Below are 23,714 nucleotides of genomic sequence, written 5' to 3'. Positions count from 1 at the left end.
AACTACTTAGGGCACATTAGCTCTTTCCACTAAAGAAAAACAAGTATTCCCCATGGAACTGTGCACTATGAACTCAGGTAGACCAAGATCTGTATTAAAAACTCTCTGGTAGTATAGTTAAAACTCCAAATCCAGCTCCAACTCTTTGTTTTCGAGAATATTTGAAAATTATATTCCAGAACAAATCAAGTAAAATACTGGATAAATCATTTCTAAGTCAGATTCAGAGTGTCATAGCTTCTAAAAGCAACAGCTTTTGAAAATCAATTCATACACACACACACACACACTCACACACACTCAACAATGTTATATAGAGAAAAGACTCACACACAGATCTCCTAAAATCTTAGAGTGTGAAATCATTTCAAAACGTAAAGCTTGAAATCTGGCTTGCTCTGAAATCTTAATGTGCTGTTAAGACAATAAGTATGACAAAAACCTTGTTGAAAACAAAATTCATAATAATACCTCCCACTAATGGTGATTTCGTCCACTGCATAATATCTGTGTCTGAAGTTGACAGCAGTCTCAGTTGTATAGTACTGCCCATGAAAATGAAACCTTATTTGCGTGGCTTTTACGAACTCTTGAAGAGATGGGGTATTATAGAAGTCATTGTATCCAGGACGATAATTTGGTCCAGGTGTCAGGATGCTAAATGTGACATTGCCACGGGAATATGGAGTAAAACTGTTAATGAAATAAATTTGATGTCATGAAAATCTATTCACATTTTTGGCAAAACAGAAATCAAAATGTTGAGAAATTACTACACAGCATCAATAAAAGCTTAAATTATTCTTTCTAGTAAAAGTATATTCCATACATTTCACATGCAAACAATACAGGATTATAATTGAAAACCACACTAAAACAATTCCTTGAAAACATAATGAAAATTCCATTAACATAGATAACTTGCTAAACAATCTGAAAATCAGATTGTGAAACACCAGTGAGATTGAAATAAGAGTCACTCTAATGTATTTTACAAGAACTTTAAAGATAGTTTCAAACCCAATTTAGGGATAAGACTTAGGAGAATCTGCCTCAAGGAAGCTGGTGGTGAAGGGAAGTCTCTACCAGTCTAGAGAGCTAGCTTACTTGTACATTATGACTAATGTAACCAATCAGTCTTAAATTAAGACTAATTTAACCAGTCTATTAAATTAATTGTTTAAAAATATTCATACTTGGAAAGCTGAAGACAGTTGACAGAATCAGGTTTCTCCAAATCTCCATTGTTTTTCATTCCAAAAGCACCACAATTTCTGGCAAAATATTGCCAGTCCTCCCAATCTAAGCTGTTTTCCTTCTTCCTTTGAATCCTTATTTCCGTTGGTTGTGGACTAAAGAACTGAATGATAATATAAAACACCTGAAAATGGAAAGTTAATTAATGTAATTAAAGTTTTAAGTGTAACTCATCAGTATGTATGAAACCATGGAAATGTTAGATTCGTATATATTGGCTCGCTTTGTCATTATTATAATGATCAAATATGTATTAGACATCCAGAAACTTCATAGCCCTATGGTAAAAGCAGCACATTCTATAATTGTATATCTGTTCATTTGTTCAAGGATTTTATAAATCAACATGCAAATAAAAACATAAACAAGAACATTACATCTATGAAATAAATGTCTCATATATATAGTCTTAAGTAATTTAGAAAAAGCACCTTAGTTTGTATTACTTTTTGCTACTTAATAAAAAGAACTTAGTTTCAACATTTCATAAATATCATTTTGATACAAATCTCAAACATAAGGCCCTATATGTTGTCTTTTAGATATTTTTATTGTATACATTATAATACACTACTTTATTGAGGTAATGTTCAATTGCCTAGTTCAGTTTTCACCTTTTAGTGGGTTGAATTGTGTTCCCAAATAGATATGTCCAAGTACCACTGTCCAAACCAGTAAACGTGACTTTATTTGTAAATAGGGTCTTTGCAGTATAATTAAGGATGTCAATATTAGATCATCCTGGGTTTAATAGGGTGGGCCTTATACAAGATAAAGAAAAGGGATAATTGATGCTCACAGAGAAACAAGGAAGGACACCATGTGAAAATGGAGGCAGAGATTGAAGTTGTGGTGCCACAAGTCAAGTAACACCAAGGGCCACCTAGAGCTGCAAATGGCAAGGAGAGATCCCCCTCTGGAAACTTTGAAGGGAGTGTAGCCCTGCCAACATGTTGATTTCATATTTCTGGTGCCCAGAACTGTTAGGGAATACATTTCTGTTGTTTTAAGACATGAAGTTTGTGGGCATTTGTTGTAAAAACCACAGGAAATTAATGTACAACTTATTGTTTCTAATTACCTGATACTGTCCATTTTCCAAGTCAACTGAAATAGTCACTCCTTGATTAAGTTGTGTAACGTTTGTAAACACATTTGAAACCCATGAAGTCCCAACATCATTATCATTGACAAAAGAGAGAGGATGGGCTTCAGGATTCAACCGTGACACTCTATTATCAGCTGTGTCTCCTGCATCGTTAGGAATGCAGTACCGCTGTGCCAAAGGGTGGACCCGCGGGTGGCTGCCAGGGCAACGGCAATGTGATTGGGCATGCAATCTGAGAAGATCTCCAGAAAACACTTCCAGAATCTCTCTGTGGGAGTCAAGAGGGAGACTGTAAGGACAAAGAGCTTAAAAGTAATAGAACTTCTAAGAGGTGTTTGAATGTCACTCGTTTAGTGCTTTCATGAGTATCCATTTAGCTTTAATAATTCTATGCATGAAACATAAAATACAGCTTATCTTTGGCCAAATAAACAAATTCATTATCATAAATGTATATCAAAACCAGCACATTTTAATATTAACTTTTTATTTATATCAAGAAGCATGCATATGCCCTTGTCTGATTATTAAGATACTTAAATAAATACCACAATATTTTACTGTGTCTATTTGTGATAAAATAGAAAGGTCACATTTACTTAGGTTGCTAAACTAACTACTGAGAGTGAACAATAATATATGGAAAATAATGAGAGTTATAGATAATGTTTTCAGTTCATCCATGGGAAAGAGGTATGAAAGCAAGTATCATCTTATCTGCTTCTGTTTTAAGTGAAGGACTGAGGCCAAGGCCATTTGTCAGTGGTTTCCTGTGACTCATCAGTACAGATCCTGACATCCTGTAATGCTTCAATGGCTTGAGATCATATGGCGGCTGCCAACAGTCAAAGAAGAATGCCAATTCCAGGTAGATATATTTAATTTTTCCATTAAGGGCAATATACTTGCTCTAGACCAGAATTAGTCATTCTATTTATAGGCATTCTTCCACATAGCACCTTCCCAGACATTTCAGGTAGGCCAAAATTAGTAACCAAGGTCTTACCAGAGAAACCAGGCTTTTCCTCTCAGACCCCAGTGGAGCAATGAAGGAGTCAGGCAGCTTTTCCATTCATTAAATCACATGAAGTCATACCTTCTTTAAATCTCATCAATACTTTTCAACTGATACCAAGTTTTGAATGGGACCAAAAGCCACCAGTATAGAATCCAGTATAAAATCTTTCACTCCCAAGGAAAAACTTTATTCCCAAAGAATTACGATAACCTTGGCCTTCGGCATTTTAGACAAAGGTGATCTAAAATATAGTAAGGCTGTTGGTAGTAAATACACCTAACACTGTGTTCCAGGGCTATGTCACCCTTTATTGAGGCATACCTTGATTATATAGACTGGTAAGAAAGAATGTTTATATTGTTAATAATCTGCCATGGACTAAGAGCCACAGCAAAGCAATGTTTCTAAATTTACAAGGGCTAGTCTTTTCATTTGGAAACCCACCACACTAATTTACATCTGCCTTGAAGAAATAAGAATGAACATTCTTCTTTTTGATTTTTATAGAAATAAATAAGATCAACTCATCCATACAACAATATACTATTATACCATGATATCATAAGCTGAAGAAGAAAGTTCAAAGGCATCCTAAGCAGAATTTCACTTAAATTTTTAAAAATTCTGCGTGCCTTTAAGAGGCCCTAAGAAAGATTTCCTATCTACTCTCAAGATAAGGAAATAACATTAAAGCTAGCCTGAGTCTATATAATTATTTGTTCACTGAAAATAGAAAAATATATCACAATACTTCAAATGCTCATTCTTCTTGTCTCCAAGTCTAATAGACCAGTCTCTTGAGAATTTCCCATATATCAAAATAATTAATCATGTTTATTGTTCTACATTCTCTAGTAGGTATAAAGTCAACAAACCAATTTTAAAAGGCAGATATAGAAGTTTCTCAATTATTATTAATAGAAACTACTTCATATAGAAAATTTAAACAATGTATCACAAATTTTATAAAATTTTCAAATATCAAGTTTTCTTACAGAAAATCCTTAGGAAAAAATGTGATCAATTTCATATTACAAGGAGTTCCCCAAGAGTAGCACTAGTGAATAACAACCATAGACTAAGCCAAAGCAAACACTGTAAACATTAATTAGGTGAAGTTTGCCAAATGCTATAAAGATAAAAAATGGTATAATCTACATGGTATTCTTATTTAAGTGAATTCAGCATTTATCCTTATGGTTCTTGAAGTTTACAATGCAGCAGCTGCTTACCTGTTTGTAAGTGCCACTTGGTATAATCGAAAATCTTGCATTCTTCCGACAAACTGCTCTAAACCTGCAAATACATACACGTACATAATATAAGAAGTCTCTGTTTACCAAGCAATATCTGACAAGTATTTAAGTGATATTCCTTTGAAGATGTTAAGGTTAGAAAGATATTTATGTCACTGCCCTTAGAAACATTTACAGATCTATCTTTAGTTTGCTAATTCCACAAGAATAACAAAAATAATCATAGTTATCTCCATGAACATTGGAGGACTTAAGTCAAAGTGAATACTTTGGTCAACTTATTTCTTGATCAAACTCATGGTTTTCACCAGAAGTCCCTTCCCAAGTCAGATTTCTCTCTAGTTTATAAATCCATAAATATATTATCTCATCAGCCCTAAATTTGATTGTCATCTGCTTCCGATTGCGATTTCCAAAGTATTTGCAATGCCAAAAGGAAGATTTCTAACTCTCACATCCCGCGTGTTCTAGCTCCAAGCTCCAGGCTATCTGTTTGGGTCCTCTCTAAAGTTAAATTAATGTCTGTTCTAGAAAATCTCCAAATGAGGACTCATCGAAGACTTCCTACTTGTGGATTCTGTGTCATTCACATATATCAATAGTATCATAGTTCACTCTCAGAATTTTATTGCCTCAGGAAAATTCTTCTAAGAAAACCAGGTTCAAAGACCAATCTACTTTGAATTAGGTGACGTTTCAAGGCAAATGTAGCTATCAACCTTAATACACATGGTATTATTTTATTTGTTTGGCAAATATTTATTCAGAACTTACTAAGACAAATAAGCCCAAGAGAGTAGGGACAGAATAAAGTAGAAAAACTAACAACTCTCAGTTTTTTGTTATATTTTCAATAACAAAATGTATTTCAATAATTGTTTATTTCAATAGTTTTTTTAAAAATTGGAGGAATTTAAATTCATCAAATGATCATTTTCCCATTGTGTTTTTTATTTTAACTATTCAGTTTTTGCTCTGTCTTGATAAAGTTTTAAAGAATGTTTGATTTATGTTTTCTGCTGCTCCTTGGTGATTGCTTGGAGGAAACTGGGACAGAGTGAGGATATGGCTGATGAATAAAACATGGAGAGGAGAATTAGCACACAAAATAGTCTGAGATAGTGATCTCAGAATCAGAAAGAAACTCACAAGCAAAGTGTGAGACTCAGGAGCCTAAAAAGAGTATGTGTCTGTGTGTGAGTGTGTGTATGCATATATTTGTGTATATTCATATATTTACATGTTGTATTTATACTAAATAATATATTTGAGAAAATAATCAAAATATTATATATATATAAAAATATTTCTTCATTAGTATATTCTCTATTGATATATTCTAAGAAAAATACACATATAGGCTCTCCCTTTCTACCCATTAGTCTCAATCTTCCACACACCCCATGAGCTGAGGCCCACAAGAAGATGTGCTCTAGGCAGCTTCCTGCTCTGACTTTCCCATAGGGAGAGTTTCTCTACTTTATCTGTCCTAAAACAGGCAACTGGCACAAGTGCAAAGAATTGTTCTTCCAAGTGGTGTTACAAACACAAAACAAAATCTACTAAAATTTTGCAGAAATCTTTACAAGATTTCCAAAACAGATTGTTCTAAAAATTATAATTAGTTACAAGAAATAAGAAAACATGGTAAAATATTCTTTCAGTTAATTGGCCATTCAGGCAACTTGATTTATGATCAATTGACCTAGATACAGGATCTGAAGTTAAACAAAGTAGGGAATGGTAGAAAGATGGACATGTCATTCTTAGAAGAAAGATGAGAAGAATAAATGCAAATACAGCAAAGCCATTATGTGCCTATGCTTTTGTTCGGGGAGTAGGAAAGACAAATAGGAAAGTCACTCCTTATAGCATAAATTTTCTTTGTGAGGTAAGAGATAGTATTGTCTGCCAAGAATAAAGGAAGCTGGGCCTGTGTTCTGTTTGTTCTTTACCTTCACCTATCCCTAACCATGCTTAGTTCTTCCTCTCCTAATATCCTTTACACCCCACACTGCTAATCTACAGCATGAATTTTTAATGCCCCACAACCTTCAAGCTCTCTTAGTCCTAAGGTTGCAATTTTGCCTCTGCTTCCAATTTTTCTGCCTCATACAGCCCTTAATGTTTCAGCTTTGAAATACTCCCTGTGGGGAACTTTCTGTGTCCCCCTATAGTCCTAGGCATTCTCTTTCTGGGAGAAGTCACCCAGATTGCGGTACTTTTGCATGGCAGTCCTAGAAAACTGACAGTCTTCATTTTCTATTTTTGTCAACATAATGAGCTATCAAGGAGAAAAAAAAATTACCTGTATTTCCTGTTATCCAATTTGCTTTCTCAGGATAAAATATTGTCTAAAATGTTTTATATAGAACCTTTAGGGAAATGTTCTATCTCAAAGAACCCAGATCATAACAAACAGGGGCTAGCCATTCATAATTTTGAAAGACTTACTATAACTGAAAGACAGCAAAACTGATGAACACTGTGATGTTGCTAAAGCCTGAACCATGGCTTTAAATGTCAGGGTAGCTTCATTCTTTTACGTATTGATTCATTTACAAATATTTATTGGAAGCCTATAACGTGCCAGGCACTTTCACGAGTGCCAAAGGTACAATCAGTTAACAACAACAACAAAATACCCTTGCTTTTATGGAGCTTGCATTCACGTAGATAAACATAATCAATGAGTAATTCATATAGTATATTGGAATGCTATATATTTTATGAAAAACAGAAGGATTAGAGCAGGTTGGAAAGCATGGCTGGATTTTAGTGGGGATATTATGTTCAAGAGAGGCCTCATTGAGAATGTGGCATTGACAGGGGAATGGGAATGAGTCATATGTATATCTAGGGGCAAAAATGTTCCAGGCAGGCATTAATAAGCACATAGACCTCTAAATCAGTATGCTTGGCATGTTAGAGGAGGTGCAAGGAGCTAGCATCCTAGAGCAGAATAAAAGAGGGGAGGTTATTAGAAGGTTAGGTCAGACAAGTAGCTGGCTGGGGAAGAGGGAGGATGGAGGTACAAATTGTTATACATACAAAGTCTTATAGCCTATTGTAAGAAATTTGATTTCTAGTCTGAGTAAAATGGGAAACCATTGGAGGGTTTCAAGAAGAGGAGTGATGTGATCTCAGGATTATTCAAAAGTTCTGAGACTAGAATATAGGAAGACAAGAGCAGAAGCCAAGAGGCCAGTTAGGTGGATATTACAGTCATATGTGTGAAAAATGTTGGCAGTCAGACCGGGTATTAGAAGTGGAGGTGTACCTTTCAATGCTGATAAATTAGAATTCACTCCCTATATTTTAATAATAGCTAAAGGGAAGCTCTGCTGCAGAGGAATAATGAAATCTATTTTATTATCTATAAAATAAAGGGGCTGGGTTTTATAACCTTTAAAAACCATTTTAGTTTTAAATTTTGGAGTTTGCAATCATATCCATTGCTAAAGAATTCGTATTTGAAGGAATTCTTCTTAAATAAGAGTTACAGCAAGCTTTCTAAAGACCTGGAGTTAATGTGAATCATCCATCCCAAATAAGAGAATTACAATTTGAGGTGAGAATGCTATCAAATATTTCAAGGACGGTCATAGAAATAAATATTACTTATTCCTTTGCTACCTGCCAATGTTTTAACAACAGATATTCATTGGAATAAACATTCCATAAAATTCTTCTTTGAAAAATATTCATACAGCAAAGATATGTCTAAATTATATAAATTGATCAAGGAAATAGACATGACTCATACAAGAAAGACTTCATAGTTGTCTAGTCAGAAAATAGACAGGTGATGACTGGAGAGAAGTTGTTATGCATTACAACTGGATGGCACAACAAAGTTAGTAAAATGGGAAAACTGACTAAGTAATCCAACATTTAATCAGGGTAAAAACAGACAATAAGGCTAAGTAAACAAATGTCACAACAATCAGAAGGAAAGAAATAAATTCTCTATTTGCAGATAGCATAATTGTCTACTCAGAAATTTTCCATGAATGTACATAAAAGCTATTAGAAATAACAAGTGAATTGGTTAATTTTGTTTGATAGAAGTTAAATACATAATAATTTAATTTCTATATACTAGTGATTAACCAGTGGAAATTAAAACTTTTAAATACTATTTTTATTAGCACTGAAAATGTGAAACATTAGTTATAAATCTAATAAGTTATGGCAATGTATGTAGGTGAAAACTATTTTTAAAAACTATTAAAAAAAGACATTGAGGAAGCGAATAAAAGGACATCAGCAATGGCAGAGTGAAAACAATGGCAGATTCTGTCTGCCATAAAAGCAATGGGAACACTGGCAAAGAATATCATATCAACTTATTGAGAATTCTGGAAATAAACCAAAGACTTGCAACAACGTGGAGAGTTTTTATTTTTTAAATGGCTTAATATTGATAAGAACAACATGTTCTATGGCATCTTAGCTTTCCTATTCCCATACTCCTCTCTGCCACTCACTGGGAGCCTTGAAAATGAACAGTTTGCAATCAGGGTAAAAACCAGCAACCTAGTTACCACTAGAGGATCAGAATGGGAGTAGAGTTGTTTCAAAGCTCTATCCTCAGATGATTGTCATTATTCAATCTGCCTGGAAGTACCATGGAAAGTCCCACTAGTAAGGCTTGAATTGACTCAGAGTTCATCCACTGGAAACAGCATTTACTCTATTTGTTTAAAACAATTATTTGTTAAAAATAATCAGTGGCAACTGCTTAACATTGCAGTTGACCCAGGCAGCAACAACAGTCAGAAGAAACAACAAACAATCCAAAATAATTAAAAGGAGAAGACGTGAAACATCATGTCCATAGGGGCTTTGCAAATCCTTAAAAGAGAAAAAAGAAATAGAAAACTTTTAATTGAAAAATTCACTAGAGGAGCTCACTAGCAGATCTAAATGATCAGAGGGAAGAATTAGTAAACTTGAATACAGGTCAATTGAGATTATTCAGTGTGAGCAATAGAAAGAGAAAGAATGTTGAGAAATTAACAGAGCCCCAGAAAGCTGTGGGACACTATCAAGAGTACCAACATAGGCATAATGGGAGTTTCAGAAAGGAGGTAAAAGGACAGAAAGAATATTTAGAGAAATAATTACTAAAAACTTCACAAATTTGAAGAAAACTATTAATCTACACATCCAAGAAGCTCAATGATCTGCAAGTGGGATAAATTCAAAGATATCCACACCCTAAGCACATTAAAAATCAAATTGTTGAAAGACAAAGACAAAGAGAAAATCTTGAAAGCAACAAGTGAGAAAAGACTATCTCCTACATGGGATGTTCAATAATATTAACCACAGATTTCCTGTGAAGAAACCATGGCATCCAGAAGGGAGTGGAATGACATATTTAAAGTCCTAAAAAAACCGTGCACCAAGAACTTTTTTTTTCCAGCAAAACTCTCCAAAAATGCAGGATAAATTGACATTCCCAGATAAAGAAATATTGTGAGGTTTTATCACTATCAGACTTGCTCTACAAGAAATACCAGAAGAAGTCCTTTTGGCTGATATAATAGGATATTAGAAAGTAATGTAATCTGAATGAAGAAATAAAGAGTACCTATAAAGGTAATAAAATAGGTAAATATTTAAAAAGAATATAAATGAATTTTTACTGTAATTCTTTTTCTCTCTCACATTTGTTTTAAAAGATAACTATAATTTATAAAGCAATAATTATATATCTGTATTGATGGGCATCCAATAAAAAAATCTCCATAGACAATAACAGCACAAAAGAAAGCAGAGGGAAAAAAATTATATAGTTGTAAAATTTTGTATACTCTTAAAATTAAATTGGTATTAATTTGAATTAGATTTTTATGAATTAAGATGCTAATGATAACATCCTGGGCAACAAACATAGTAGAATAAATGACAAGGGTATTAAATTATACACTAGAAAGTAACTTTTTAACTCAAAGAAGACAGTGATAGAAGAATAGAGAAACTTAGAAGACATAAATCATATTTTAAAAAACCAACAGCAAAGTGACATTGTAACTACCTTATCAGTCACTGTGCTAAATGTATGTGGCTTAAGCACTTCAATCAAAAAGTAGATATTTACAAAATGGAAAAACAAACAAACATGACCCCCTATAGGAGTTCTGCCAGAGACAAACTCTACATTTGAGGAAACAAATAGAGTGAATGTTACAGAATGAAAAGAAAGATACACCACGCAAACAATAACCAAAAAAGGGCTTGAGCTCCTATGCTAACATCAGACAAAATAGACTTTAGACAAAATTGTTAGTAGAGACAAGGATATTTTAAGATATCAATCCATCAGGAAAGTAGAACAATTATAATCATGTATATGTCTAACAACAGTAAAAATGACAAATTTAAAGATTTAAAGAGAAAAATTCACAATTAACAACAATAGCGGAGACTTCAATATCCTACTTTCAGTCATGGAGAGAGCAACTACACGGAATATAAACAGAAATGGAAGACCTGAATGACTTTATAAACCAATTGGACTTAACAGACATCCACAGAACACTCCACCCAACAAAAACAGAATAAAAACTCTTCTCAAGTGCATGCGGTACATTCTCCAGGATAGATTATTTATAAGCCATGAAACAAGTCTCAATAAATTTAAAATAACTGAGATTATGCAAAGTATATTCTTGGATCACAATAGAAAAAATGAGAACTCACTAACAGGAGGAAATTTGTAAAATTAACAAATGTGTGAAAATTAACCCACTCCTAATAACTAATTATAAGAGAAGAAATTACAAAAAGATTTAAAAACCCTTTCAGATTAATGGAAGTGAACATGCAACGTATCACACTTTATGGGATTTAAGTAGCGTTTAAAGCGATATTTAGAGCTGTAAACACTTATATTTAAAGAGAAAATTATCAAATCAATAACCTAACCTTCTACATTAAGAAACTAGAAAAAGAAAAGCAAACTCATCCTAAAGCTAGCAGAAGAATGGAAATTATAAACTTGGAGGAGGCAAATAAAATAGAGAATAGAAAACAACAAGAAAACCAACAAAAGTTGATACTTAGAAATTATCAACAAATTTGACAAACATTCAACTAGAGTAGCCAAGAAAAGAGAAGACTCAAATGATTAAAATCTTGAATAAAAAAAGGGAAATTAGAACTGACTTTGCAGACACAAAAAAGGATCATAAGGGATCCTATGAACAACTGTATGACAAAAATTAGACAGCCTAGATAAAATAGACAAATTCCAAGAAACAGACAAACTATATAAACTGACTTAAGAAGAAATCAGCAATCTGAATAGATCTATACCACGCAAAGAGATCAAATTAGTAATTTTTAAAAAAATTTCCACAACGAAAAGCCTAGGACCAGATACCTTCATTGGCAAATTCTACCAAACATTTAAAGAAGAAGTAGCACCATTACTTCATAAGCCCTTCCAAAAAATATAAGAAGAAGAAACACTCTCCAAATTATTCTATGAAACCACTATTACCCTAATACCAAAAACATCAAAGACATCAAAAGAAAACTATAGGCCAATATGCCTTATGAATACAGACGCAAACATCTTCAACAAAATTCTAGTGAACCAAATATAGTACTAACAAAAAGGATTATACATCATGTGGAAGTGGAATTATCACAAGGATGCAAGGCTGGTTCAATGTTCAAAAATTAATTAAGTAATACACAAACTTGGAAAAATAAAAGACAAAAACCTCCTGATCATCTCAATAGATACATTGTCAAACTTCAATACTTCATGAAAAAATTTTTAAAAAGCAGCCAACTAAAAAAGAAGGCTACTTCCTTGTCTAATAAAGGTTATCTGTGAAAAACCAACAGCTAACATCATATTTAATGGTGAAAAAATTCTTTTTCCCTCAGATCATGAACAAGATAACAATGTCCACTTTTGCCACTTCTAGTCAACATTTTTCTGTAGTTACCAGACAGGGCAAATAGGCAAGCTAAGGAAATAAATATTTCCATATTGAAAAAGTAGAAGTAAAACTATCTCTTGTACATAGAAAACTCTAAGGAATCTCCTAAAATCTATTAGGAATTATAAATGAGTTCAGCAAAGTTGCAAGGTACAATATCAATATATGAAAATCAATTGCATACCTACCATAGTAGCAATGAAAAAGCTGATGATAATAAAATCATATACGGTCTGCTGTATTTTAACAAAGTAGCAAAGAAAATTAAATGGAAAAAGAATGCTCTTCTTTCCAAGAATGGCCCTGAAATATTAGATACCTTATTTTTTTTAAGTACCTCAATCCATATCATGTACCTTATGTAAAAGTTTAACCCAATATGGATGATAGAACTAACCTAAAACTATAATATAGCTAGAAAAAATTATGGGAAACTTTGTGACCTTGACTTGGGCAAAAATTTCTGTGACAAACAACAAAAACACAATCATACAAGAAGAAATATAATCGTGGCATTGGATTGGATAACCTTGACAAATTTCTTTAGGAAAGACCCCGAAGAATTGATTCAGATTTCCTTAGGAACAAGGTAGAAGTTGAAAGAACTGAATAGTCTGTGGGCATCAAATGTCTACAATTCACAGTCACAAGTAAGAGCTACCAGAAATATTAAAACAAAGAAATGGGGGGCGGAGCAAGATGGCCGAATAGAAACAGCTCCAGTCTCCAACTCCCAGCGCGAGCGACACAGAAGACCAGTGATTTCTGCATTTTCAACTGAGGTACTGGGTTCATCTCACTGGGGAGTGCCGGACGATCGGTGCTGGTCAGCTGCTGCAGCCCGACCAGCGAGAGCTGAAGCAGGGCGAGGCATCGCCTCACCTGGGAAGCGCAAGGGGGAAGGGAATCCCTTTTCCTAGCCAGGGGAACTGAGACACACAACACCTGGAAAATCGGGTAACTCCCACCCCAATACTGCGCTTTAAGCAAACAGGCACACCAGGAGATCATATCCCACACCTGGCCGGGAGGGTCCCACGCCCACGGAGCCTCCCTCATTGCTAGCACAGCAGTCTGCCATATCGCGGCAAGGCAGCAACGAGGCTGGGGGAGGGGCGCCCGCCATTGCTGAGGCTTAAGTAGGTAAACAAAGCTGCTGGGAAGCTCGAACTGGGTGGAGCTCACAGCAGCTCAAGGAAACCTGCCTGTCTCTGTAGACTCCACCTCTGGGGACAGGGCACAGTAAAAATAACAAAAACAGCAGAAACCTCTGCAGACGCAAATGACTCTGTCTGACAGCTTTGAAGAGAGCAGTGGATCTCCCAACACGGAGGTTGAGATCTGAGAAGGGACAGACTCCCTACTCAAGTGGGTCCCTGACCCCTGAGTAGCCTAACTGGGAGACATCCCCCACTAGGGGCAGTCTGACACCCCACACCTCACAGGGTGGAGTACACCCCTGAGAGGAAGCTTCCAAAGCAAGAATCAGACAGGTACACTCGCTGTTCAGAAATATTCTATCTTCTGCAGCCTCTGCTGCTGATACCCAGGCAAACAGGGTCTGGAGTGGACCTCAAGCAATCTCCAACAGACCTACAGCTGAGGGTCCTGACTGTTAGAAGGAAAACTATCAAACAGGAAGGACACCTACACCAAAACCCCATCAGTACATCACCATCATCAAAGACCAGAGGCAGATAAAACCACAAAGATGGGGAAAAAGCAGGGCAGAAAAGCTGGAAATTCCAAAAATAAGAGCGCATCTCCCCCGGCAAAGGAGCGCAGCTCATCGCCAGCAACGGATCAAAGCTGGACGGAGAATGACTTTGACGAGATGAGAGAAGAAGGCTTCAGTCCATCAAACTTCTCAGAGCTAAAGGAGGAATTACGTACCCAGCACAAAGAAACTAAAAATCTTGAAAAAAAAGTGGAAGAATTGATGGCTAGAGTAATTAATGCAGAGAAGGTCCTAAATGAAATGAAAGAGATGAAAACCATGACACGAGAAATACGTGACAAATGCACAAGCTTCAGTAACCAACTCGATCAACTGGAAGAAAGAGTATCAGCGATTGAGGATCAAATGAATGAAATGAAGCGAGAAGAGAAACCAAAAGAAAAAAGAAGAAAAAGAAATGAACAAAGCCTGCAAGTAGTATGGGATTATGTAAAAAGACCAAATCTACATCTGATTGGGGTGCCTGAAAGTGAGGAGGAAGATGGAACCCAGTTGGAAAACACTCTAAAGGATATCATCCAGGAGAACTTCCCCAACCTAGTAGGGCAGGCCAACATTCAAATCCAGGAAATACAGAGAACGCCACAAAGATACTCCTCGAGAAGAGCAACTCCAAGACACATAATTGCCAGATTCACCAAAGTTGAAATGAAGGAAAAAATCTTAAGGGCAGCCAGAGAGAAAGGTCGGGTTACCCACAAAGGGAAGCCCATCAGACTAACAGCAGATCTCTCGGCAGAAACTCTACAAGCCAGAAGAGAGTGGGGGCCAATATTCAACATTCTTAAAGAAAAGAATTTTAAACCCAGAATTTCATATCCAGCCAAACTAAGTTTCATAAGTGAAGGAGAAATAAAATCCTTTACAGATAAGCAAATGCTTAGAGATTTTGTCACCACTAGGCCTGCCTTACAAGAGACCCTGAAGGAAGCACTAAACATGGAAAGGAACAACCGGTACCAGCCATTGCAAAAACATTCCAAAATGTAAAGACCATCGAGGCTAGGAAGAAACTGCATCAACTAACGAGCAAAATAACCAGTTAATATCATAATGGCAGGATCAGGTTCCCACATAACAATATTAACCTTAAATGTAAATGGACTAAATGCTCCAATTAAAAGACATAGACTGGCAAACTGGATAAAGAGTCAAGACCCATCAGTCTGCTGTATTCAGGAGACCCATCTCACACGCAGAGACATACATAGGCTCAAAATAAAGGGATGGAGGAAGATTTACCAAGCAAATGGAGAACAAAAAAAAAGCAGGGGTTGCAATACTAGTCTCTGATAAAACAGACTTTAAACCATCAAAGATCAAAAGAGACAAAGAAGGCCATTACATAATGGTAAAGGGATCAATTCAACAGGAAGAGCTAACTATCCTAAATATATATGCACCCAATACAGGAGCACCCAGCTTCATAAAGCAAGTCCTTAGAGACTTACAAAGAGACTTAGACTCCCATACAATAATAATGGGAGACTTCAACACTCCACTGTCAACATTAGACAGATCAACGAGACAGAAAGTTAACAAGGATATCCAGGAATTGAACTCATCTCTGCAGCAAGCAGACCTAATGGACATCTATAGAACTCTCCACCCCAAATCAACAGAATATACATTCTTCTCAGCACCACATCGTACTTACTCCAAAATCGACCACGTAATTGGAAGTAAAGCACTCCTCAGCAAATGTACAAGAACAGAAATTATAACAAACTGTCTCTCAGACCACAGTGCAATCAAACTAGAACTCAGGACTAAGAAACTCAATCAAAACCACTCAACTACATGGAAACTGAACAACCTGCTCCTGAATGACTACTGGGTACATAACGAAATGAAGGCAGAAATAAAGATGTTCTTTGAAACCAATGAGAACAAAGATACAACATACCAGAATCTCTGGGACACATTTAAAGCAGTGTGTAGAGGGAAATTTATAGCACTAAATGCCCACAAGAGAAAGCAGGAAAGATCTAAAATTGACACTCTAACATCGCAATTAAAAGAACTAGAGAAGCAAGAGCAAACACATTCGAAAGCTAGCAGAAGGCAAGAAATAACTAAGCTCAGAGCAGAACTGAAGGAGATAGAGACACAAAAAACCCTCCAAAAAATCAATGAATCCAGGAGTTGGTTTTTTGAAAAGATCAACAAAATTGACAGACCACTAGCAAGACTAATAAAGAAGAAAAGAGAGAAGAATCAAATCGACGCAATTAAAAATGATAAAGGGGATATCACCACCGACCCCACAGAAATACAAACTACCATCAGAGAATACTATAAACACCTCTACGCAAATAAACTGGAAAATCTAGAAGAAATGGATAATTTCCTGGCCACTTACACTCTTCCAAGACTAAACCAGGAAGAAGTTGAATCCCTGAATAGACCAATAGCAGGCTCTGAAATTGAGGCAATAATTATTGCCTACCAACCAAAAAAAGTCCAGGACCAGATGGATTCACAGCTGAATTCTACCAGAGGTACAAGGAGGAGTTGGTACCATTCCTTCTGAAACTATTCCAATCTATAGAAAAAGAGGGAATCCTCCCTAACTCATTTTATGAGGCCAACATCATCCTGATACCAAAGCCTGCCAGAGACACAACAAAAAAAGAGAATTTTAGACTAATATCCCTGATGAACATCGATGCAAAATTCCTCAATAAAATACTGGCAAACTGGATTCAGCAGCACATCAAAAAGCTTATCCACCATGATCAACTGGGCTTCATCCCTGGGATGCAAGGCTGGTTCAACATTCGCAAATCAATAAACATAATCCAGCATATAAACACAACCAAAGACAAGAACCACATGATTATCTCAATAGATGCAGAAAAGGCTTTTGACAAAATTCAACAGCCCTTCATGCTAAAAACGCTCAATAAATTCGGTATTGATGGAACGTACCTCAAAATAATAAGAGCTATTTATGACAAACCCACAGCCAATATCATACTGAATGGGCAAAAACTGGAAAAATTCCCTTTGAAAACTGGCACAAGACAGGGATGCCCTCTCTCACCACTCCTATTCAACATAGTGTTGGAAGTTCTGGCTAGGGCAATCAGGCAAGAGAAAGAAATCAAGGGTATTCAGTTAGGAAAAGAAGAAGTCAAATTGTCCCTGTTTGCAGATGACATGATTGTATATTTAGAAAACCCCATTGTCTCAGCCCAAAATCTCCTTAAGCTGATAAGCAACTTCAGCAAAGTCTCAGGATACAAAATTAATGTGCAAAAATCACAAGCATTCTTATACACCAGTAACAGACAAACAGAGAGCCAAATCAGGAATGAACTTCCATTCACAATTGCTTCAAAGAGAATCAAATACCTAGGAATCCAACTTACAAGGGATGTAAAGGACCTCTTCAAGGAGAACTACAAACCACTGCTCAGTGAAATCAAAGAGGACACAAACAAATGGAAGAACATACCATGCTCATGGATAGGAAGAATCAATATCGTGAAAATGGCCATACTGCCCAAGGTAATTTATAGATTCAATGCCATCCCCATCAAGCTACCAATGAGTTTCTTCACAGAATTGGAAAAAACTGCTTTAAAGTTCATATGGAACCAAAAAAGAGCCTGCATCTCCAAGACAATCCTAAGTCAAAAGAACAAACCTGGTGGCATCACACTACCTGACTTCAAACTATACTACAAGGCTACAGTAACCAAAACAGCATGGTACTGGTACCAAAACAGAGATATAGACCAATGGAACAGAACAGAGTCCTCAGAAATAATACCACACATCTACAGCCATCTGATCTTTGACAAACCTGAGAGAAACAAGAAATGGGGAAAGGATTCCCTATTTAATAAATGGTGCTGGGAAAATTGGCTAGCCATAAGTAGAAAGCTGAAACTGGATCCTTTCCTTACTCCTTATATGAAAATTAATTCAAGATGGATTAGAGACTTAAATGTTAGACCTAATACCATAAAAATCCTAGAGGAAAACCTAGGTAGTACCATTCAGGACATAGGCATGGGCAAAGACTTCATGTCTAAAACACCAAAAGCAACGGCAGCAAAAGCCAAAATTGACAAATGGGATCTAATTAAACTAAAGAGCTTCTGCACAGCAAAAGAAACTACCATCAGAGTGAACAGGCAACCTACAGAATGGGAGAAAATTTTTGCAATCTACTCATCTGGCAAAGGGCTAATATCCAGAACCTAAAAAGAACTCAAACAAATTTACAAGAAAAAAACAAACAACCCCATCAAAAAGTGGGCAAAGGATATGAACAGACATTTCTCAAAAGAAGACATTCATACAGCCAACAGACACATGAAAAAATGCTCACCATCACTGGCCATCAGAGAAATGCAAATCAAAACCACAATGAGATACCATCTCACACCAGTTAGAATGGCAATCATTAAAAAGTCAGGAAACAACAGGTGCTGGAGAGGATGTGGAGAAACAGGAACACTTTTACACTGTTGGTGGGATTGTAAACTAGTTCAACCATTATGGAAAACAGTATGGCGATTCCTCAAGGATCTAGAACTAGATGTACCATATGACCCAGCCATCCCATTACTGGGTATATACCCAAAGGATTATAAATCATGCTGCTATAAAGACACAGGCACACGTATGTTTATTGCGGCACTATTCACAATAGCAAAGACTTGGAATCAACCCAAATGTCCATCAGTGACAGATTGGATTAAGAAAATGTGGCACATATACACCATGGAATACTATGCAGCCATCAAAAAGGATGAGTTTGTGTCCTTTGTAGGGGCATGGATGCAGCTGGAAACCATCATTCTTAGCAAACTATCACAAGAACAGAAAACCAAACACCGCATGTTCTCACTCATAGGTGGGAACTGAACAATGAGATCACTTGGACGCGGGAAGGGGAACATCACACACCGGGGCCTATCATGGGGAGGGGGGAGGGGGGAGGGATTGCAATGGGAGTTATACCTGATGTAAATGACGAGTTGATGGGTGCTGACGAGTTGATGGGTGCAGCACAGCAACATGGCACAAGTATACATATGTAACAAACCTGCACGTTATGCACATATACTCTAGAACTTAAAGTATAATAATAATAAATAAATTAAAAAACAAAAACAAAAACAAAGAAATGCCCAGAAATAGCAGCCAGAGACAGATCTTAGGATATACATCTAAGTACTCTTCACCCTTCTGTATTTTAGGGGGAAAGTGTTTTTAAACATCTTGATATTAATGATGACAATGACAGCTCATAACTATTGCATACTGAGTAGCAGGCCCTGTTCTGAGTGCTTTATGTATATTATTTTATTTAATCCTCATAAAAACACTATGGAAAGATATTCTTTTGATCCTAATTTTAAAGATGAGGCAACTGAAGCATATAGATATTAAGAAATTTCCCAAGGTAAAACAGGTCATAAATGGGAGAGCCAAAACATGTTCTCAAGGACAATAAGAGAAAGGAAAACCACAGGACCAATCTCACTTGGTACCATAAGCATGAAAATTATATCTCAACAAATTAAATCTGCCACCTCTTGAAAAATACAGCATATACAAATAGAAAACCCTAAACAATTAGGAATAGGTGGGAAACTTTTTAACATGATATGGCAAACATCTTATGTAAAGGAAAAAACGTAAAGCCATTTCCACTAAAGTAATGACAAGTTGAGGATGCTTGCTCTCGCTGTTTTTTTTCAACATTGTTGACGGAATGTCTAGACCTCACAATCAGACAAAGAAAAGAAGTAAAATCCATAAGAATTAGAATGATATAAACATATTATTTCAAATTACATGGTTTTCTACCTCAAAAATTAAATAAATCTATAGTCAAATATTCGAATTAATGTGTTCCAAAATGGTGTTGGAAATAAGAATGATATATAACAATTTATAATATTTCTGTATATCAGCAATAAATATAAAATGCAATTTGATAAAAGATACTATTTACAACAGCACCAAACCTTGAGATACCTAGAAATACATTTTATATTTATCCCTTTTATTATGTTATGAGTATTTTGTTTATAGAAATTTATTAAAAGACATAAAAGAATATCTAAATAAATAGAATGATATACTATGATCATGGATGAAAATAAATCAGCATAACAGTATAAATTCTCCCTGAGCTGTTGTATAAATTTAATTCAATTCCAATAAAACATCCCAATAAAGATTTTCATATAAACTGATCCTAAAATTCATTTGGAGGAGTAAGACTTGAGAAAAGCTGAAGAAGGCTAGTAAGAAGGAATCCACCGCAAGATATCAAAAGTTAATCAAATGCTATAGCTTTTGGCAAGAAGTTAATCAAATTGACCTCTGAGACAAGATGTTAAGCACACTACTATCAAATTGGAGCTTGAGATACAATAGAGGCGACTTTAAAAATCAGCGAGGAAATAATGTGTGTTCAATAAAAATCATTGGGACAAGAATGTGCCAATAAAGATAAGTTAAAATTAAATCTCTACCTAACACATTATACAAAAATTAATTTCAGGAAAAATAGAAGGCTATATATATATTATATCAACATAAAAAGAATTTCTTAAGAACCATAAAAAGTAACTGATATATTTGCCAATGTTAAAATTTAAAACTCTTGTGTGACAGACCAAAAATACAAAAAATTTTAAAAGTCAAACCACTGGAGGAAATAGTTTCACAATCAATATAATTAAAACATGTAAAATGCAGATTATAAGCATAACTTTTACTGACAAGGAAAAGATAATGCAATGGAAAATTTAACAAAAGATATACCAGGACAAGCAATTCACAGAGGTGAAAACTCAAATGCCAAATAAACACATGTTTCAATATTTTAACAGTTACTAAAGAAATTAAAATTAAAATTAAAGTAAAAATAAGGGAATATTTTATACTCATAATTTTGGCAAAAATGTTGGAAAACAAAACATGTTGATAACACAGGCAAATGGGTCTTTTACCTGTTGCCATGGGAAGGCAAATTGGTTCAACCACTTTAGATAACAGTTTGACAGTATATCAAAGTGGAAGATAAGAATACGTAAGAAGCCTACGATACCTTTCATAGTGCTTTTTCTATGGAAATTCTCACTAATGCACACAAGGAGACATATGAAATATTAATTGCAAACTTCTATAAGTTATATAAAGAGAAAAGCTAAATCTCCACTTGGAAACAAATACATAATCCATACTTTCTTTTTATAAAGTGGAATACTAATAGAGAAACTAAAGAGAATGAGCAAAATATCAAAATGGGTAATTCTCAAAAAAATTTTTTATGAAAAAGGCAAGTTAAGATATACTATATATTTTTATATATGTGTGTATACATATATGAGCACTTAAATACTAACATCATAAAGATAATAGCATATATTATATTATTTTGAGATACATATTGAACTATTTGAAATAGCTAATGTTTGATCTTTTTTAATCTATAAGAATGGCAATTGTATACTTTTCAATCTAATAATAAAAGTATAAGAACACACATGATAATGATAAATGTATATGCAGAATGTGGGAGGAGGCTGTTAATGAATTCTTTAAAATTGTTTAAACATACTTTGAAATTTCAAACCCATAAATGTCTATTACCTAGAAAAATCACTGATATTTTAAAAAGTTATTAGTAAACACTCCTCAGCAAATGCAAAATAACTGAAATCATAACAAAGTTTCTCAGACCAAAATGCAATCAAACTACAATTAAGATTAAAAAACTCACTCAAAACCACACAACTACATGGAAATTGAACAACCTGCTCCTGAACGACTCCTGGGTAAATAATGAAATTAAAGCAAACATTAAGAAATTCTTTGAAACTAATGAGAACAAAGAAACAACATACTAGAATCTCTGGAACACAGCTAAAGCAGTGTTAAGAGGGAAATTTATAGCACTAAATGTCCACATCAGAAAGCTAGAAAGATCTCAAATTGACACTCTAGCATCATAATTAAAAGAACTAGAGAAGCAAGAGCAAACAAATAAAAGAAATCTAGGAAAAGACAGGAAACAACTAAGATTAGAGCAGAACTTAAGGAGAGAGAGACACAAAAAACCCTTCAAATAATCAATGAATCCAGGAGCTGTTTTTTTTTTTTTTTTTTTTTTTTTTTTAATTTGATAGACTGCTAGCTAGACTAAAAAGAAGAAAAGAGAAAGGAATCAAATAGACACAATAAGAAACGATTAAGGGGATAACACCACTGACCCCACAGAAATACAAAGTACCATCAGAGAGCAGTATAAATACCTCTACGCAAATAAACTAGAAAATCTAGAAGAAATGGATAAATTCTTGCACACATAAACCCTCCCAAGACTAAACCGGGAAAAAGTCAAATCCCTGAATAGATCAATAATGAGTTCTGAAATTGAGGCAATAATTAATAGCCTACCAACCAAAAAAGGCACTGGACTAGACAGATTCACAGCTGAATTCTACCAGAGGTACAAAGAGGAGGTGGTACCATTCCTTTCAAAACTATTCCGAACAATTGAAAGGAGGAATTCCTCCCTAACTCATTTTATGAGGCCAGCATCCTCCTGATACCAAAAACCTGGCAGAAACATGACAAGAAAAGAAAAATCAGGCCAATATCCCTGATGAACATTGATGAGAAAATCCTCAATAAAATACTGACAAACCGAATCCAGCAGCACATCAAAAAGCTTATCCACCACGACAAAGTTGGCTTCATCCCTGGGATGCAAGGGTGGTTCAACATACACAAATCAATAAACGTAATCTATCACATAAACATAACCAATGACAAAAATTACATGATTATCTCAATAAACATAGAAAAGGGCTTCAATAAAATTCAACACCCCCTCTTGTTAAAAACTCTCAATAATCTAGGTATTGATGGAACATATCTCAAAATAAAAAGAGCTATTTATGACAAACCCACAGCCAATATCATACTGAATGGGCAAAAGCTGGAAGCATTCCCTTTGAAAACTGGCACAAGACAAGGATCCCCTCTTTCATCATTACTATTCAACATAGTATTGGAAGTTCTGGCCAGGGCAATCAGGCAAGAGAAATAAATAAAGGGTATTCAAACAGGAAGAGAGGAAGTCAAATTGCTTCTGTTTGCAGGTGATATGATTCTATATTTAGAAAACACCATTGTTTCAGCCCCAAAATTACTTAAGCTGATAAACAACTTCAGCAAAGTCTCAGGATACAAAATCAATGTGCAAAGATCACAAGCATTTCTATACACCAAAAATAGACAAGTGGAGAGCCAAATCATGAATGAACTCCCATTCACAATTGCTACAAAGAGAGTAAAATACCTAGGAATCCAGCTAACAAGGGACTTGAAGGAG

The 23,714-nt window shown here is 35.2% G+C and overlaps 1 protein-coding gene across 2 annotated transcripts in view; it reads right to left on the bottom strand.

The window, feature by feature from the left end:
• The window catches only part of USH2A (usherin), an 801,896-nt gene that overhangs the window by 693,504 nt on the left and 84,678 nt on the right, over positions 1–23,714 (bottom strand). For both annotated transcript variants that reach the window (XM_050780510.1, XM_050780502.1), the window contains 4 exons: positions 4,616–4,679; positions 2,339–2,633; positions 1,197–1,381; positions 472–693 (listed from right to left, as the gene is read on the bottom strand). In XM_050780510.1, coding sequence (XP_050636467.1) covers positions 472–693; positions 1,197–1,381; positions 2,339–2,633; positions 4,616–4,679 — 766 coding nt within the window. The remainder of the gene's footprint in view (positions 1–471; positions 694–1,196; positions 1,382–2,338; positions 2,634–4,615; positions 4,680–23,714) is intronic.

Source organism: Macaca thibetana, chromosome 1, assembly GCF_024542745.1.
Source record: "Macaca thibetana thibetana isolate TM-01 chromosome 1, ASM2454274v1, whole genome shotgun sequence".
NCBI classification, from domain to species: Eukaryota; Metazoa; Chordata; class Mammalia; order Primates; family Cercopithecidae; genus Macaca; species Macaca thibetana.
This window is presented reverse-complemented; position numbering and strand designations above follow the sequence as displayed.